The 19,541-nt window shown below is 35.5% G+C and overlaps 1 protein-coding gene across 1 annotated transcript in view; it reads left to right on the top strand.

The window, feature by feature from the left end:
* Positions 1-19,541, top strand: part of APPL1 (adaptor protein, phosphotyrosine interacting with PH domain and leucine zipper 1) — a 29,871-nt gene that overhangs the window by 4,166 nt on the left and 6,164 nt on the right. Inside the window, exons 2-16 of the mRNA XM_009284473.2 lie at positions 2,903-3,001; positions 4,087-4,146; positions 6,079-6,150; positions 6,940-7,027; positions 8,636-8,677; positions 9,489-9,547; positions 10,030-10,176; positions 11,680-11,762; positions 11,867-11,900; positions 11,973-12,097; positions 13,375-13,563; positions 14,031-14,073; positions 16,049-16,105; positions 17,876-17,967; positions 18,533-18,715. Coding sequence (XP_009282748.1) covers positions 2,903-3,001; positions 4,087-4,146; positions 6,079-6,150; positions 6,940-7,027; positions 8,636-8,677; positions 9,489-9,547; positions 10,030-10,176; positions 11,680-11,762; positions 11,867-11,900; positions 11,973-12,097; positions 13,375-13,563; positions 14,031-14,073; positions 16,049-16,105; positions 17,876-17,967; positions 18,533-18,715 — 1,373 coding nt within the window. The remainder of the gene's footprint in view (positions 1-2,902; positions 3,002-4,086; positions 4,147-6,078; positions 6,151-6,939; positions 7,028-8,635; positions 8,678-9,488; positions 9,548-10,029; positions 10,177-11,679; positions 11,763-11,866; positions 11,901-11,972; positions 12,098-13,374; positions 13,564-14,030; positions 14,074-16,048; positions 16,106-17,875; positions 17,968-18,532; positions 18,716-19,541) is intronic.

The following is a 19,541-nucleotide window of genomic DNA, read 5'->3' as shown; positions in this document are numbered from 1 at the left end:
TGTCCAGAGAAGGGCAACGAGGCTGGTGAGGGGTCTGGAGAACAAGTCTTCTGAGGAGCGGCTGAGGGAACTGGGGTTGTTTAGCCTGGAAAGGAGGTTGTAGCGAGGTGGGTGTTGGTCTCTTCTCCCAAGTAACAAGCGATAGGACAAGAGGAAACAGCCTCACGTTGTGCCAGGGGAGGTTTAGATTGGATATTAGGAAAAATATATTCACCGAAAGGGTTATCAAGCATTGGAACAGGCTGCCCAGGGAAGTGGTTGAGTCCCCATCCCTGGAGGTATTTAAAAGACGTGTAGATGTGGTGCTTAGGGACATGGTTTAGTGGTGGACTTGGCAGTGCTACATTAATGGTTGGACTTAATGATCTTAAGGGTCTTTTCCAACCTAAATGATTCTATGATTCTATATGATGACATAGAATACTTAACAATTCACTGACTTCTAACTAGGTGGTTTCTTTGTGCAGCTTATCACTGGTAGTTTCTAATGTATCTGCTCATATATATGGGATGAAAGCATCTTAAAGAACATGCAAAATGATGCAAAGTTTTACTAGAAACATGAGTAAACAATTCCACTAATTTTTTGCTAAGCAATAGTCTGCCATAACTTGTTTACAGTTTCAGATTATTTTCTTTCCATCAATATCATACAATGTCAGTTTGAAGTCTGGGCATCAATAACTGATATTTTTACTATAAAACATAGAAATGCTTTTATTCTACAGTGTTCTTTTTTAAAGAGTAAGCATAATCCAGAAACCTTACATGATATTCCTTTAAAATTACAAGTTCAGGTTTATTTATGTTCAGGTTTAGTAATGTTCAGGTTTAAAGGTCATGAGTATATAATTCAGTGGTTATGGTACTACGTAATTTTTTCTTTTGCATTCTTTCATGTGTGTTTCCTTTAATGGGAGAGTCACAGCTATTAGGATGACACAACATGTTGCCACACCTGGCAAACATTTGAGTTCTCCTCCAGCTCTTTCCTCCTCCACCCCGCTTTTCCACTTGTTTTATAAACTAGAACCACCATTAAAGTGATTTATTGTGTTGATGATGCTGTTTGATTATATTTGTTTTTATTCAAGTATCTTGTAGGCATTATATGGTATGATCACATTTGTGAGACAACAAGGCATCTAATTCAAGTCAAATAAAAGAATTTCATGTCAAAAGAATGGTCAAATAATATACTTTATACAGGTTTAATATGTACTCCTTGATTATCATTAAAAGCAGAAAAGTAGCTGAAAAAGGCCTCCGTGCTTCAAGGGGAGATGGACTAAAGTCTAAGTCATTTCAAGACAAGTCTTCAACATAGCAAGAACTTCTAATAATAAACCCCCCATAATTCATATGCAGTGCGATCCAGTGCTTTTCGCTAATCTCATCAGAGAGGTTTTCCTGATGTCCAGACTTGTTGTGTCAGTCTTTCATTCTTTTCCCAGGTATCATAAGTTCCCTCCTTTCCTCTTTGAGGAAATTACAGTTATTTAGCCTAGGGAAGACTAAGAAAGAGAATTTCCAATTTCAAAGGTTTAACAACCATAATTTTTGGGGAAAAAACAGTTATGTACTTATTCTTTCAATATTCTGTCTGGACGTTAATTTTAGTGTAAACTTAAACCCAAACCACAGTCCTCTTGCTAAAACATTATTAAAAGGGTTTATTTTGTGGGTCTTGCAAGCGATACTCCTGTTTCTACATCCAAGCATCCCAACCAATATTTTAGATCAGGAAAAGCAACCGTAGCCTGTGCAGAGTTATAGGTACATTCTCTGCTCTTCCCCCTTTTGGGTTTTTGTCTCGGTGGAAGGAAGCTATTTGATATCCTCATAGTGAGGAGTAACATTGCTTCCAAGTGCAAAAAGGATGGAAGAACACTGAGTCAGCATCTCATTTAAGCTTAAGGGCAAATTATGCCTGAGCAACCTGATTGCCTTCTCATCCAGAGTCAGTCGTTTCATCACAGGGAAAAGCAGTGGATGTCATTTACCTTGACTTAAGCAAGGATTCTGACACGGTCTCTGGTAATATCCTTCTGGCCAAAATGGAGAGGTATGGACTGCGACCTGGGTGGAAAAACTGGCTGGATAGTTGGGCTCAAAGAGTAGTGATCAGTGTTTTGAAATCTAATAGGTGGACAGTGATAAAGAGGTTGATTTTGAGGTGGATACTGTTAAGCACCTTCATCAGTGATGCGGGCAGTACAATAGGATGCATAGTCATCAAGCTTGTGGGTGACACCAGCTCAGGAGCAGACTGACTGACAAGCTGGGGTAAGGACAAAAGGACAGATCTTTTCACTCCCTTTCACCGTGGAGTGGTGCAGGGGAGAAAGGTATCTTAAGAACAACAAGATGTAGGTTGTACTGTTTTGTTTTGGTTTGGCTTTTAGTTCCTCAGCCTTTTGATCACAGAATTGACTGTTACTGCACAGGTGAATTATAGGTCCAAGCACAGCCAGCAACCGTCTTCATGCAGGATGGGTAGTATCAGAATGTCACAGCCTTTGTTTTGATCTCACTGCAGAAGAAATGTGTATACCTGGCATGCTATTCAATACCAGTCACCTTTACACTTTTCCTTAGGGATGTACCATAGTGAGTCCAGTAGTTGCCCACAGTTCCAACTCTTTTATACGCTTATCCATCTCCCTTGGTCCTTTCCTTTCTGAAAATGTACTTGTATTAACCTGGAGAGAGGCTGAGCGTGGATATCTTTAAGATTCTCTGGCATGCAACATGTATCATTCCTGTAAACAGTGTTGGAGGGTTTATAAACTTTTCAGTAACTAAACCTGAAACAATGCTATTTAACTTTGAAATTCTGTTACATTTAAATACTGCTTTGCTAACTTGACATGTTAGTGTTTTGGCTGTTTAATTTTTACAGACCCGGTCTTTGCTGGGAGTATTTGAAGAAGATGCTGCTGCAATTTCCAATTACATCAATCAGTTATTTCAAGCCATGCACAGAATATATGATGCACAGGTAGTGTTAATGAAATTCTTGAATGCATTATAAAGCTTCTGAACCACATTTCATGTCTGTTGCTTTTTTGAAATTATTATAAGCAATGTTTTTTTTAAACTTCCACATTTTTTAAATGTGGAAGTGAAATAAAATAAGAATTAAATGATTGTTTTTCTGTATGTTAGGGAGTGGTAAAGACTAAATTCTTATGATTTCTTTTGCAACAGAATTTCTTATGACAACTGAAATTATTTTCTGGTCTTCTAGTAGTTTTATTGTATTTCCCATGTGTTTCTAAAATGTTTCCCATTATGATCTTAGTGTGTATAATAGTATGTACCAAGTGGGAGATTATTTTTTACCCATGATATATTCATGTTTTACTACTCATCTATAAGTAACTGCACTTCTATGCCGAAGGCAGAATCTATTTTGTGTGTTTTTCTGAACAATTGAGTTTATGGTTGTATTTTTAATTTGTATATACTTGAACTGTTTGACTTTTTTAGGGATTTGTTACTCTTGCTTTTCATATTTTTATTTTACTGTTGTTTTTACTTTAATGACTAGTGTGTTTATTTGTAGGTTTCCTGCTATGTAGTTTTATTTTACTGCCTTTCCATTTAGCTTTTAATTTCTGTACTTTCTCCTTGAACTGCATCATGAAAGATGAAGTTGTTCCATACCATGAACCTGCTAATTGTGTCCTGTCTGTGTACAAGTACAAAGCAGTTTGTAACCAGGTAGTACTGAGGTTCATTGTAATCTTTTTGTTCCTTCACAGATAACAAATTCCTAATACTCAGGGCAACTAATTTGAAATAATTAAACGCAAATATTCACTGCATAACATGAAAAATACAGAAATCGGTGCACATAGTACAGGCCATGAACTTGGTATTTGTAAACACTTACTACCTGTAACTCCCAGTAATGTTAGAGAAATGGAAAGGCAGGATGCTTAGGTTTTCTGAAAATCTGTAATGAGATTTTAAGAAGTTCCATGTCTGTAATAGTTTCCTCTTCAAATATGTGAATTTTTTGTATTAATTTAAATCAAAAAGTAACAAGCTTTTTTTTGGTTTTGTTTTGTTTTAAATCAGAATGAATTAAGTGCAGCAACTCATCTGACTTCAAAGCTTCTGAAGGAATATGAGAAACAGGTACTGTGTAAATCAGTGTTGTCTTTGTGTGGTCAGGACTACGTATTTTTGTAGTCTTTTATCTTCCCGAGCACAACGTAGAATGTATTTAGGTTTGGTCCAGATAAAATGAATTGCTGTAGTTGGTGGCTCGAATCTTTGCCAAAAGAATCTACTGTCTTCATATTAGTTCTTCCAACTAAAAGAGAATGAAGTTCCTCTTACCATGATGAATATTAGTAAGTCCTGGAATATTTTACTTTTGGATCAGTGTTTTGGGGGTTGCTTAGGGTGGTGGTGGGCTTTTGTTTTTGTTTTATAAACCTGTTTACTGTTAAGTGCTTTAATTTTACCGGTCACAAAGAGAAGAGATTGCATAGCAGTCTCCATTTAACAACCATAATTTACCCTTATTGTGAGAATAATTCCACCTCTGAAAGCGCGGGTTGTGGAATCCATAACTTCTCCACTGGTAGCCTGTACTGTGAAGGGTTTCCTATTTGTAGCTATGCTGCTGGGACGCCTTTTCTGAGATGCATGTTAAAAACAAAAAGTCACTCCTTTTAAGGAGGCTGGCGCTCCCTATCCTCATTCTGCACCTAACAAGGTGAACTGGAAAAAGTACCATTTATGAATTATTTTGGTTTGGTGAGTCTTTCTAGAGGGGTGGATGACACTTTATTTTTCCTTTGCTAATTGTTACTAACGAATAGGTGTAATGCAGATAGGGTCAAAACCACAATGATGCTGATCCAAAAGAATAGTGAGTATTTATACCTACAGTAGTCCCATTAGGAAGCGATTGAGAAACAGAGAGATTTAGAGTGTCTTTTTAAAAAAAAAAAAAAGTCTTATATTCCTAATGACAGACTGGAAATGCTACTTAAGGTGTCTGTGCACAGTCTGAATTGTAGCAGGAATTAAATTATTTCTGCTTTTTTTTTTTTTTAGAAGTAGCTGCAGTACTGTCATTTGAATTGTTTTAACATTGTTGATACAATACCAAATTGACTTTAATGACACAGCTGTTTAATGAATTGCACTGTTTCTACCGTTTTCTAGCAAAAACATAGTTTTTGCAAAATCAAAATGAAAAGAACTAGCTTCAGATTAGAAGAACCAATTAGGGCATGATACTCTTATTCTTTAGCAGTTACAGATACCAAAATATACACCAAATATCCTTATTTCAGTTACAGTTTGTTACATTCTTTGAGAGGAAGGAGGGGGGAACCTAACAAGCTGGAAGGAGGTGCTTAAAATTTTTAATAAAGAAGTTGGGTTTTTTAATATTTCCAAGTGTTTTATGTATGACTGCTGTGAATAAAAAGAAGAATTAAATTAGCATTGGACCTTTTAATTTATTTTTCTGATCTGTCTCCTTTGGGCTGCTTTTTTCCCAGTCAGGAGATTAGCTTAAAAATACATAACTAAAGTTTTAACTGGATTATTTCTTTTTTCAGTTGTAACCATTTTGGCCATACTTTTGCCTCCATCAAGGCATTATAGAAGTAAACTCTTTTGGATGGTTTAAAAATTTCACATAATCACGTAACTTAAGAGCTAGAAGTTTAAGATGAACACCAAATATTGCTTAATTTTTGATAATTTTAAAATAATTTGCAAAGCTGGTTAAAAATCTTCATAGATGTCAAGTCTGCATCTTTCCTGATTTTTTTAAATAAAATCTATTAATTAATCTAATTAATAGATTTTATACATTAATTGATCTATTTTAGTTTGTTTGTTTGTTTGTTTTTAATGAGAATTGTTTATTACTCTCCCTCCCCAAAAAAATTCCTTCTTCACAGGGCAATAAAGAAGTGCTTCAGTGTATCTTAACTGTATAACATTTTAAAATAATGGAATACCCAATACATTCATAGACATGATTAATATAGTTTTGTGAATGGCAGAAGACACTGCAAACAACATGCCTTCTTTGCCTTTTAGCGTTTTCCACTAGGGGGAGATGATGAAGTTATGACTTCCACTTTACAGCAATTTGCAAAAGTGATAGATGAGGCAAGTACTTGTATTTCACTTACTTTGCTAATGTTGTCATGTGTAGACTTTAACTTGCTTAATTATTCCAGCCTTTTTTAAGATAGGAGGTACAGAAATGGCTTTCATTTGTCAATATGGTAACACTTAATGGTAGTATATATTTAAAGTTATGTAACTTGAAGATAAAGAATCAATTCAGCAAAATGAGGATACATTGTTGAGAAATAATGTAGTTTAACTTCCTGTAGATAAAGCCAAAAAATATTACAGAATGGCAGTTAGAAACTGTTTTTCCTGAGGATATTTGTATTGCCTGATTAGGGACAGAGACTGACTCTTCTGAAAGACAACTTAGCACCATTAAGATCTGCATCAGGATTTTTTCTGTGATCCCTCTCCTCACTTTTAACACTACTTAAACAGCATTTTGGGAGGAAGAACACATCTGTTCTACCTCTGTAACCTGTGAAAGATGGGCTGTGAGGTAGCTGGAGGGAAACTGGAGAAATAAATTGACTAGTCATCAGAATGTATGAGGCCATCTTCTGACATGATCCAGTAACTTGGAATAAAGTTGGAAAAGTAGGGACAAATACTAAACTCTAAAGGTTTTCTATAAAAAGCTGGTGATGAGATCAGGAACCTAGAAAAGAATAGCTGCAAAAAAATGAATGTGCAAAATTATGTTTGAGTTGTACGTGTCATCTTTGAGTGAAATTGATGGAAACCTATCTTTATTTTATTTTATTTTATTTTAATCTCAGCACTGTTTTCCTAAAATTTCCTTCTTTCTCTTGTCTTTTACAGCTCAGCTCTTGCCATGCAGTACTTTCAACTCAACTTGCGGATGCAATGATGTTTCCTATTAGCCAGTTTAAAGAAAGGGATCTAAAAGGTAGAGTGCTCGAACAAATACTGTTTTTATCAACAGCAGCAATAACAAAAACGTAGCATTTAATCTCCATAGCTCTTGTTTCACTAAATAGAATATGCCACTTATTTTTCAGCTCTCAAAAGTATGTACCTCCCAATTTTTAAAAAAATGTAAGTTATTTCTATTCACAAGAGTATTACAGTTGAAGAACTTAATACTATTACTGTTTCAACAAAAATATTACTTATAGTATGGAAGCACTTATCTTCTATTCAAGATTAAAATTTTGCAGTTACTGTAAACATTAGGAAAGAATACTTTTCAGATAATTTGCATGTTCAGAGAATATTTGTATATATTATAATACCATGACATCAATATAATGGCTGGAGTAAACTCAAAAGGCAAAGTGCCGAAGTTGTAGTACTTACTATATTATTAAGATTTAGTAAGGTGGTTCTTCAGCCCTGCTGGTAGTATAGGTGGCTTCTTACGTGCAGGCATAAGATGCTTCCAACTTCTTATTTTTATAACAGTTGTATCTTATTCTGCCTGGTCTAAAATAATATATAATGTATCTGATTATGATAGATTTTACTCAAGATGCTAAAGTGAATAGATTGGTGTGGCAAATGGGCTTCAAATATAAATTACAAGAGTTAAAGCCAAAATAACTTAAATCCCTAATATGAACATCCTAGAGTGGGTATACCTAACATATGAATGTTTTAAGTCTAAATTGAAATAAAAATTACAACTCTTTCATAAGTCTTCTAGCTCTTTATGAATCTTGGAAAATACTTCTTTGGCAATAGTTTGTTGCAAAATTATGGATTAAATAGATTATACTTTTTGAGCAAGGGAACATGAGTATCTCAAGGCTAATATTACTCCCCAGAACCCGGAAAAATCTCCTGTTAATATTTACTGAAGAAGCACCCCTGAGGCAACAATCGCAAATTAAATTTTCCCACTGGAAGTTTTTAACCACCAGCTAATGTAGTATTTAATGATACCGTACTTCTTTGTGGACTTCATAGGCACTTTCTGTAAAGCTTTTCCATGGTTTTTTTGTCTTTGCTTTACCATGAAGTTGAACATAGCTCTTGTTTATGTTTTAATATGACACAAAACCACAGTCAAGATCAGAACAAGTGCTAAGTATTGTACTGGTTTTTGTTTCTTGACACAGTGAGACTAAATAACCATCTAGACCATGACTAATTTTAGGTAGGAGGAATCACAATGTGTTTGGGGCTTTCCTTTGGTCCAGTGTTACTTCCTCGTCTCCTGTGCTTCCACTTCCCCAACTCAGACCAGAACTCTGACCAGAACTATAGATGACGCATTTGTATTGATGATCTCTTTCAAAGTCTTTTGAAAAGAAGTTCCTCCTTAACTTATTACAGTACAGTATCTTTTTTGGTAAGCTGGACAGCCACATAAATGATACTCAGGCCCTAAGTAGGAGCAGACTTTCCTGGCCACGTAGTGCCTGTGCTGGTAATTCAGTATGGTACAAGGTGTGAACTACAACTGTTCAGTAGTGAAACATTGCATGAGAAACTGTAATATATAACTGTTACATTAATAACAACTTACTCTAAATTGTGATATGTTGTTTTGTAGAGATATTAACTCTAAAAGAAGTTTTCCAAATTGCAAGCAATGGTAAGTGTAAAATACTTAATGTTATAGATAATACAAGATGACAGTATTATTGTAGATTATTTACTGAGAAAACTAGTGAAGATATTTGCACGGCTTAAAGTGACTAATTATGGTGTAATATTTTTTCAGATACTTAGGCACCCAGCTTTCCTTGGTTCACTTGTAAATCCCTGCTTTGTGTACTGAAGCGTTAAGGCAAATTGACAGTATTAGCCTTTTTTACAATACTTTAAATGTATGTATAATTATTAAATAATTTAGGATTATGCTACCAAAATTACTAAAATGAGTAAGGTGCTAGCTCACTTCTTAAAGTCAGGACTGGATTAATAAACAAATTTTACCTCCCTAAAATTAGTTTGATAGTTCTCTTCCTTATTGTCAGAAGTTACTTTTTTAGCTAGCTCTACTATATCCTTGTGGAGAACATATTTTAAAGTAAGGATTAAGTAAGGATTCTGCTTCTCTTAATGTAAATTGCTTCATTAGCAAGAAAGATTAGATACAGGTTTTCATAACGGGAAGTTGTCTCTACTTACAGAAGGTTTCTGTCTTTGAAGAATATTAGATGTTTAGGGAAATCTGTAACAATTTGGCCACGTTTGCATCTGGTTAGAGTTTTTCTTCAGCCCAAGTATTTATGTCAGTGAAGTAATTATAAACAGGCAAGAACAATTCTTAAAGGTTTTAATATGACACAACTTTGCATTCAGCTGGCTGTGCAACACACAGTGATATAAAAGGTTTTCTGCTCTGTTTCATAAGTCATTAATTTATCAAAATGATGATAAATTCTCTCTTGATTGCTTAGACCATGATGCTGCCATTACCAGATACAGTCGGTTGTCAAAAAGAAGGGAAAATGAAAAGGTCCGTAAAACAAAATACTTTTAATATAAAGATTTTTAGGAGATAAGAAATAATTTTCATCTAATATTTATATTTATGATGGAAGACAATGTATGGTAGATTCCACCTGAAGGTTGATAGTTTATGTTTTAGCAGTCTAGACAGGTTGCTTCAGAACAGAAAAGCAGGTTTCCCCAATACATGCCTGTCTTGTAACATTGAAAATGCTCTAAGATTAAGGTTGTGATACTATATTCAATTTATTTTTGTAAAGAAATAACTGCACATTCCAGGGAGAGAAGAATGCTGTATTTGTTTTTCATGTATCTCTCATGTATAAGTTAGAGAAGCAGAATTGTAGGGTAAAATAGGCAATTGCTGATGGTAGAGGGTTTACTGTGTTGTTTTTTCCATGCTGGCTATAAAGCTGTCCAGAAGGCAGGTGATGAATGCCAAGTCTCAAACATTCCTTTTTCCCCCTCCCCCTGTCTGTGTCTCTTTAGATCAAGGCTGAAGTTACAGAAGATGTATATACTTCCAGGAAAAAACAGCATCAGACTATGATGCATTATTTCTGTGCATTAAATACTCTTCAGTACAAAAAGAAAATTGCTATGCTAGAACCCTTGCTAGGATACATGCAAGCTCAGGTAATTTCAGTTTCTGAAAGCTGTAGGTCTGAAAGAAGATGTAAAAGTACTTCATGAAGGTTGATGTACTGAAATTCACTGCAAGACCTCTTTTGCAATCCAAGGAAGCAAATGGAGAAAAAGACATACCCCGTTCTCATCCCTGTAGCTGTCATAGCTGCTGCCATGAACACTGTCATTAGCTAGCACTAGTCATTTCCCACTCAGTATACGAATCTCATCATGACATGCCCTCACTCCCATCGGAGAATCTTTTGGGAAAGTCTGGGTGACAAGTATAAAGGTCTAATTCTACCCCAAAACTCAGATGGCTAAATTCAATGCACTGCCTAAATTTTCATTGCAGGGTACTTTTTTCCACTGGATCACTAATGGGAATAGCTGATTAAAACTTCCATGCATGCAAGTCCACATGGAAGTGTACCTTCTTAGAAAGTAATGTGGAAACAGTTAAACTCTTTCCTGTGGCAGCTTTTTTGAGATGAGATAATCATCAAAGTCACATCACTACTGTTTTCAGTCAGTCAAGGGCATGGAAGAACTGGAATGCTAAAAATCATTCTGGCTTGTTTTCATTTAATATAAGAGTTCATGATTGGTTTATTTGAGGATGGGTGCAATAGAAATGCAACTATGAAGAAGTTCTTTGGAGAGACTTAATTTGTATTTTCAGAAGTGTGTCGTCAGTATGGGTTTTTTTAAAAAAGAAAAAAAGCCAAACTTTCCAGCATCTGGCACTGCCACAGTGCCCTGAGTAGAAATTAACTTCTACATACTGTCTGAAAGCTTTCCAAGTCCAAGAAGAACTCTTGCTTCTTTTTGAAACTTTGCAGCTTGTGTTTAAGAACTAAGCTCTAAATGTTTTCTGTAACAAAGTAGATAGTGCAACCTGTTGTTCCGGTGCAGTTTTTTGCTGAATCTAAGAATGGGAAGGGCAGGGCCACTCCCCATGGCTTTCTGTTCTGAGATTTCATATGGCTAAACTCAATTTAGATGTGGCAGTTTTTCTGGACCAATATGGAGTACACTGTTTTTAAGATATATATATAGTCAGTTCTCCTTGGCAGGGTCCACAGTTAGAGGGTGGCCCCGGACAAGTCCTCACAGGTTTCACCTCTCCTATGCTCCCCAAATAACCCCACTCGTAACACAACAGTTAGCAGACTGGTGGGCTTGAAAAAGTATAGAGAGACCTTGGGATCACTAAAAGATCAAACCTTGTCTCTTTTCCAGGGCAGTTTCTGCTTATTTCTGTATTTCCTCCAGGTGACTCTGTGCACTCCCTCTTGACACAATGAAATCCCACTGCAATGGCAGCATCAACCTTCACTTGCAGACAAAAACATGCGTTCTGCTCCTTTTATTGAGAGGCTTTGGTGGGAATGAGGGATGAAAACAGATTTCCCTGAGAAACTTTAACCTCCTATGGTTTCATCTGTTAATTGTTAATGTAGTTTTATTAATGACTAAATTCTCCCTTTTCCTCCTCTTCTTTTTTGAAAGATAAGTTTTTTTAAAATGGGTTCAGAAAATCTTACTGAGCAATTGGAAGAATTTTTGACCAATATTGGCACAAGTGTACAGAAGTAAGTTGGTTTTGTTGAATTTTGAACTATTATCAAGACAATTATTTTTTCTGTTTCTACTTATTAATAAATTATCTTTGTTAATAACACATTATTTACCTTAGTGTTCGCAGGGAAATGGAGTGTGAAGTAGAAAACATGCAACAAACTATAGAAGACTTGGAAGTAGCTAGTGATCCACTGTATTCCTGATCCTGTGAAGTAGAAAACATGCAACAAACTATAGAAGACTTGGAAGTAGCTAGTGATCCACTGTATTTGCCTGATCCTGATACTACGAAATTTCCTGTTCATAGAAATCTAACACGGAAAGCTGGCTATCTCAATGCAAGAAAGTAAGACTAACTTGTTACTTAAAAATTCCAGAATATTTAATTTGGGGAAAGGAAAGCTAAAGTATGCAATATTTTTTTGAAGTTAGCTATGCTGATTTTACATACTTAGTTGAGTAAGTCACATAGGAGCTATTCTGTTTCTTTCTTTGGACTCCTTCACTTAATCAGTATTGATTTCATTGTTACACTGACATTCAGGTGCAAAGCATAGTTATCCTGATTCTAGTCTAATTTTGCCTGAATTTTCACATCAAAAAGAACAAGTTTACGAGAGTGTAATTTCACTGGATTGTAACTGGAAAACAACAAGATTGCAGCTATCAGGATTGTTCTATAAGTATCTAAAGCTTTGGCATTCAAGTTACTAATACACTATGACAAGCTTGAGATACGCAAGGCAAAACATTCTGTTAACTGAAATACACTTTGCATGGCCTTCTCAATTTCATGAGGTAGTCTTTTGTCCACCGGAGGGAGCTGTTACTTTATTTATTCAAGTCTAGCAGCTGATTTTTATAGTTACTAAAAATAAGTTGTAACACAGATTTTTTTTTCTGTAATTTATATAATAAGCTCCAAGGAATTTTTAAAAAAATGTAGATTACTTTTACAACAACAGATAGAGTAACATACTTGCTGAATGAGGCATGAATTTCTGTAGTAGAACAGAATTGCAGCAATTAATATTGAAGAGAGTATCTGAACAAAAAGGGAGGCTAACCTGCAAGCGTTACTGATTTTTGGTTTCAGATTGTTCCTCTTTCTGTTGGAAAAAAGAAAAAACAAAACAAAAACCCAACATGCTCTAAGCAAAATTTTGGAAATCTTGTTGAATGGTACAAAATACTTGGAAAATTGAGGTATCTTACGTGAATAATTCTTAACACAAAGTTCTTCAAAACTTAGTCTTAACAATATAAGTGCAGAGTTCAGAGGTCTTATCAGTCATATGGATAATGCATATAATTTGAATATGCATATTGTGTAAAGCAATACCATAAAAGCTGATGATCAAAACTGAAGTACTTATGCCTTTTTATTCTAAATTGTTTCACATAATTTAAGAAAGCAATTATTATTATTTTATGTATTCTTTGCCCAGCAATAGGTTTAGCATGAAAAAACCAACAGACGGAAAGAGACTAATGTAGCTGTGAAGCTAACCTGAAACATTAAACAGGGAAAAAAGTTTTCTTAAGTGCCCAGATGGTTTGTTCCAAGTGTTTTTCAGCTCAGCTGAACTCCTAATCTACTAAGAGCCTCCTTTTGTCTTTTAGTAAGACAGGGCTGGTATCTTCCAGTTGGGAGAGACAATTTTACTTCACTCAAGGTGGAAATCTGATGAGCCAGGCAAGAGGCGATGTAGCTGGGGGACTTGTCATGGATATAGACAATTGTTCTGTAATGGCTGTGGACTGTGAAGACAGACGGTACTGTTTTCAGATAACATCTTTTGATGGCAAAAAGTAAGTATTCTTACATTACTGTTACTTGTAAGTAATACTGGACTCACTAATTAAGAAAAGAAAGATGGTCTACCTTTGGTCAGATTATAGCTTGATGGATTTTGTGGGGATTTAGAAGCAAAATCTGGGATGTCTTTTTAACTTTGTAATGTCTGGGCTTTTGTTTATAAGTTCAATAATGTAGCTGAGTAGTATTTCAGAATAAAATTAGCATAATCAGTTTACAATCGTGTATTGTTGCATTTTGTGAGTGCTTAAGTATTACATGGGCACAATTAGAATTTTGTTCCTTTTCTTTCCCCCCCCCCCCCAGTTAAATGTTGACTGCACTCAGCATGTACACAGAATCTTCAGCCTTTCTTAATTTGTTGTGCAGTGTACAAACATGAAAATGGAGTTTCCTGTCTGAATGTATTTGTGAGGCATTTTAAATAGACAAAATTGTCTTTTCCATTCTCCTCTTTCAGGTCGTCAATCTTACAGGCAGAGAGTAAAAAAGATTATGAAGAGGTAAGCTTATAGGAGGTTCACATGGAGTCCAATGATTTTCTGTTGCACAGAAGGAATACATTCGTAACAATAGTTGGAATGCTCATTTTATGTTCTCTAGGTGGTAAGCAGTGAACTTTTAACTCATTCTATCCATGATGACAGGTTTCAGGAAGACTGACAAACTATTTCTGTGTTTAAATCCTAGAGAAAAAAATGCAGTTCTGATTGCCATCAAGTCCTTTTCAGTATTATGGAAGAAGGAAAGGGGGGGGGGGGGGAACCAACCCTCACAGCAAAATAGCTAGCAGTAATGGAATCTTGACAAATGCTGCTTCTCCTTCTTCCTGTTCATGCTTTCCTAACCTTCTTTCTTCCTACCTGCTTGTCAGGAATGGAAAATAAAGGAAGTCTTAGGTTAGGACACAGATAATGATACAGGCGGTTGAGAAACGAGGAAAAACTGTTTTTCTGCCCCTGATGCATGATGGGAAACATGTTTATACTTCATGAACAAGTTGAATCAAGAAATGTGAAATAATTTGCTTTTGGACTGCTTTCAAAGCTGCTTGTGATTGCTGTTTCCAAATGGCTGCTGAGTCTGGTGATGCAGATTTACTTGCCTGTGCAATGGATGAATACCAGCTGAGAAATGTCAGTATTCAAATACTAGGTCAGCAAGCTTGTATGTTGTAGCAAATATTGATGAGGAAAGGAAATGGAAAAAAACCCCACCCAACCAGCAGGGATATCTTTTCCCTACTTTTTTTAGCTTTCTCTAGAGGTGAAAATAAAATGTTTCTCTAGACGTTTTGCAAATAATAGCCTAATGTTATAGCCTTGTACTGGTCTAACAAAGAAGGTTCTAGTTATTAGAATTTATGTTTTATTTGGACAGCTTTTTACAGCTTTCCGAAGGCTTGCACAGATGGGCCAGACTGATAGATTCATGACGTAGTCTATGAATACAGTCAGATTTGTCTAGAAACAAAAGAACAGATATAATAAGTGATATAAAGTATTTGTTAATGAAAGAGGTACGTCTGTTTGTATTATAATTCAACATAGACTTTTCAGTAAGGGGCGGGATGGGAAAGAAAATGTTTTAAAAGCACTGTTGATTTAAAATATGTTTGGGCAAGCAGCTGGATAAGGAAATATAGAAAATATGGTATTTTCAGCCTGCATTCAAATTCCTCTGCAATCTTCAATGTTACGTTGATATAAAATGACCTTTTATGCTGTTTCTAAGGTTTTTGGCTGGGCTGTGTCAGGTCGGCCCTGGTTCAGTTGCTCTGTTGAGGTTGTCTAATAGCCTAACTCTGAAACATTTGCCCTCAGATGCCTCACTGGAGGAAGGGAGTTTATAGTCAGCTTTAGCAGCTCAAATTTGTGATTTTCTGGGCTGCAGCTGCTGTGCTGTCTTAGATAGCTCAGGTGACAACCCTAACAACAAGCTTGGGTTCAGTGGAGCAGCACCAGCAGTATGCATATAATCCAGTTAGTTTTCTCCTTCAGAGAAAAGTTGAAAAGCAAGGAGCAGGAGCAGATGGTTTTCATAGCGCAGGGAGAAAACAGATTCTAGCTTACAGATGCAAGAAATGGGCAAATTCCACAAAAGGCAGATGGAGTCTTTATAATGTCTTAAGGAAACAATGTCATCTGCAGTCACAGAATAATGGACTACAGAGAATCATGTTTGGTTTTTTTTAGTTCCTTAGAGTCGTGATTTAAGCTTGCTTTAGTTTTGATCTTTAGTGTGACTAAAAATTTTTTCAAGTAAAATCTGATATTGTAAGGTGCAGTATGCAGATTGTAGTGAATTTAATGACAAGCTGGGTGTGCAGAATACTGGTTTGGCTCCCTGTAGTTACGAAGAAAGTGTGAAAAGTGCTTTTAGCCATCTTTGTGTTTAGCCAACTCAGGTATTTAATCAAGTTTGTTAAAAAGCTATGAAAAATTAATTTTTTTTTCTTTTTTTTTCTCTCTTTTTCAGTGGATATGCACCATAAACAACATATCTAAGCAGATATATCTAAGTGAAAACCCTGAGGTAACTTTACTAAAATTTATAGTATCAGTAATGTGTTAAGATGTAGATATGCACAAAATTAGAGAGATCAACTGGATCTAATTGGATAGCATAGAATTAAGCTGAGTACTTCCTACATGTCTAATTATAAGCTTTTCATGGTATGAAAGCATACAGTCCATTGTCTCCTTCATCTAAACACTTACATAGGAAGCCTTAAAAATATGTGACTTAGATTTGGTATAACTTTTTGACATCTTCAAGATCCTGTATTTGTATTTTGTATGTGATACTTTGTTACAAATATGACAAATATTCAGATGGATACATTTAATTTCTACTAGAGGGAACTGACAATCTTATGAATATGAATCTTACAAGCATAGCGATTTTGTAGGAAAAACATTTTCACTTCATGAAAGTTATTTGCCTTTTGAAGAGTTAGAAATGGATTATTTCATGTAGAGAATTTGGGTAAGTAAATTAATGTCATTTATATGGTTTACATTTATATTTATATTGTAAATTCATATTGATACAAACTTACATAGTGATTTTTACTTGCTAAATTAGGGGAATTGGCCCAACAAAATCTGTTGCTTTATAACAGAGCATTTATATATAAAGTGTGTTGAAAGTGAAATTGTACTCCTTGATGTCCCTGCTGAGGTCTGAAACAGGTTATTGGAAAGGAAACCTTCCAGTGATCATGTACCAGAGAGAAGAACTGTAGATACAGCAGTCAACAGGCAGCTTGTCGAATAATACAGGAATCCACTATATAACACAAGGCTTTTGCCAAATGATCTGGAAGATCAAGTTGGAATGGAAAGGATGTTATGCCAGTTTTTGGTTTAGGAACTAAATAGATCTTTGTAGATAATATGAGTACCTAGCTGACTGACTAAGTTAACTATACAGATGAGAAACAAAATAGTTTTAGTGCAGAGCTCAGTTACCTAAAGCACATGTTCTGATGAATATACAGCTGAGGTTCTGTTTAGTCCTGGCATGAAATGGGTGCAGCTCCCTTACATCACTGAAGGTGTGTGCATTTACACCTCGATGTTAGTGCCTTCTCCTCACTTCCCAATGGCTTTATAGTCATTTTCTGAGTCATACGCTCACACAAAATGTTGCTTCTTCATTGTTTTGTCTCCTGCACCTTCCCTCTCCAAAAATCCTCTTTCCTCAAGGACTTTCACTATTGGCTTTACCCCATGAAGTGAAGCCATCAACATTAAATACTGATACTTCAGAATTAGGGATTTCAATGGAAGATTAAAATGGAATTCTTCAACAGTAAATGGTCCCATTATTTGCTGAAATAACATTGTTCCGTAGTCCTTACTTGATAGTTGTTCATGTCTTGGTTTTTCAGAAACATCTAAGTGTTCCCAAATTTCAAGTGCAGACTTTTGAATCTTCATGTTTTTTAGTTAGCAGTTGAGGACTGCATTTCTCAAATGAGATTTTTCTTTTTCTTCCTGGCTACATTTGCTTATTTTGTCAGACTTACCATGGGGACTTTTCTCTATTGCTGGCTTTTATCAACATTTGCAGTATTATAAAGCAAGTGCTTTCATTTAAATTTAGAAAGAGAACAGCAGGAAATGTGTTGCAAGTTAGAAGAAAATACTACAACTGTGTTAGTGAAAATTGAGGAATGTAAGATTCTCACAAAGGGTTGAGTTTATAACTTCTGTCAATTGCATATAAATAAAACTAAAATCTTGAAGCTTGTTTTGAGAAAAATGTTTTCAGTTATTTTTTCCCATCTCTCTACTGCAGGAAATTGCTGCACGTGTAAATCAGTCAGCTCTGGAGGCTGTTACTCCATCTCCTTCCTTTCAGCAGAGGCATGAGAGCATGCGGCCAACTGTGTAAGTTAATGAACTACAGGTCATTTGAAGAGCACATCTATAAAGAGAATCCTGGATAAAGTTCTGGGGAAAAAAAAAAACCAAACAACAAAACTTTCAGAACTAAATCTTTTGATAAGCTAGAGGAAAATTTCCTGAACTCACCTTTTTAGCATTGTTTAGCATCCATTGTTGTAAGTAATCCAGATTTCCAGCTGACTCAACAGTTTTGTTGGTGGTATCATATGTCTGGTTTGTTGTATGAATGCATAATGAGATTTTTCTTAATGTGTCCAACTCCTGGAAGCAGACCCCAGATTGCTTTAACATGAATATATAATCACATATGAAATATAATACAATCTGATGCAATTATTAATGCAAGTAGTAACTCTAACTTCCTTCAATTTGACTAGGAACGTAGACTCCATTTCTGTTTACTATACCCTGATCTTCAGGTGTTTAGTTTTTGTTTTGTTTTACATCCAGGTTTTGGAATATTGTAGTGGTCTCCCATATGGTTTAACTTGTTATCAACCAACCTGAAACGAAGATATCCTCATTTTGATTTTTTGTTTTGTTTTAGACAATCTCGTCCTCCTGCAGCTCGTACTAGCAGCACAGGGTCACTGGGATCTGAATCAGCAGCTTTATTCGCACTTTCCTTGGATTCACTTGTTGCCCCTGACACTCCTATACAGTTTGACATAATATCTCCAGTTAGTGAAGATCTGCCTGGTCAAGCAAAATCTTCAGGGCAGTCGGGCAGGTAGGAAATGTAGAGAGAAGGAAAAAAATTCCTAAAGTTAATGTTATTTTAAAAACAAACAAACAGACAAACAAGAAAACCATGTTTAGGCTGCAGCTCCAAAACACACATTGCCTTTGCCCTGACTCATGTCACAAAATTTGCAGTGGCCAGTGAAGCAAAACAATTTTTTAAATTGTTAAATAGAGTTGTAAAAGAATGGCTTAATTACATGCACGAGATTCAAGGTGTAGTTTTCTATTTAGCAGCAGTTTTTCTTGCTTTAACAGCTAATGCTTTTATTTATTGATTTATTTTAATCTTTTGGTTTCACAAAGTATTTTCCTTTCCTATTGCTTGCTCACCCAGCAGCTTGGGTTATTTCCTCTTGGAAACTCAAGAGAAATTTGGTAGCCCTACCTCCAGGTGATGATGGCATACGATGACACTCTGCTTAACTTGAAAGGTGAGTGAAAATGATCTAGGCTTCTAGAGTAATCTCATATACAGACAAGTTAAAATTGTCTAAGAGCTCTTCCCAAAATATAAAAACTTCTCTCCTACTTGTTTTTTTTGTAAGCTTCCCATTCAAAAATAATAATAAAAACCTTAAATCTGCACTGCATTTCTGGAACTATATGTACAGAATTCAGATATTAAGAAAATGTATTTGCAGATCCAGCTGCTCTTAACAAAACCAAAAAAAGCCAAAAAGCTGAAAACTAATTTACGTGACTCTAGTCACAATAATGTGTTGTATCCCCCTGCCCTCTAGAAAAATATTTGAATTTTCAGTTGCACCTCAGATACATAAGAGTTAAAATTATATATATTCAACTTTTTTTTG

Source organism: Aptenodytes forsteri, unplaced genomic scaffold (assembly GCF_000699145.1).
Source record: "Aptenodytes forsteri isolate BGI_AS27 unplaced genomic scaffold, ASM69914v1 Scaffold53, whole genome shotgun sequence".
Taxonomy (NCBI): domain Eukaryota; kingdom Metazoa; phylum Chordata; class Aves; order Sphenisciformes; family Spheniscidae; genus Aptenodytes; species Aptenodytes forsteri.
The sequence above is the reverse complement of the archived record's forward strand: the minus strand, read 5'-3'. Positions and strand labels throughout refer to the sequence as shown.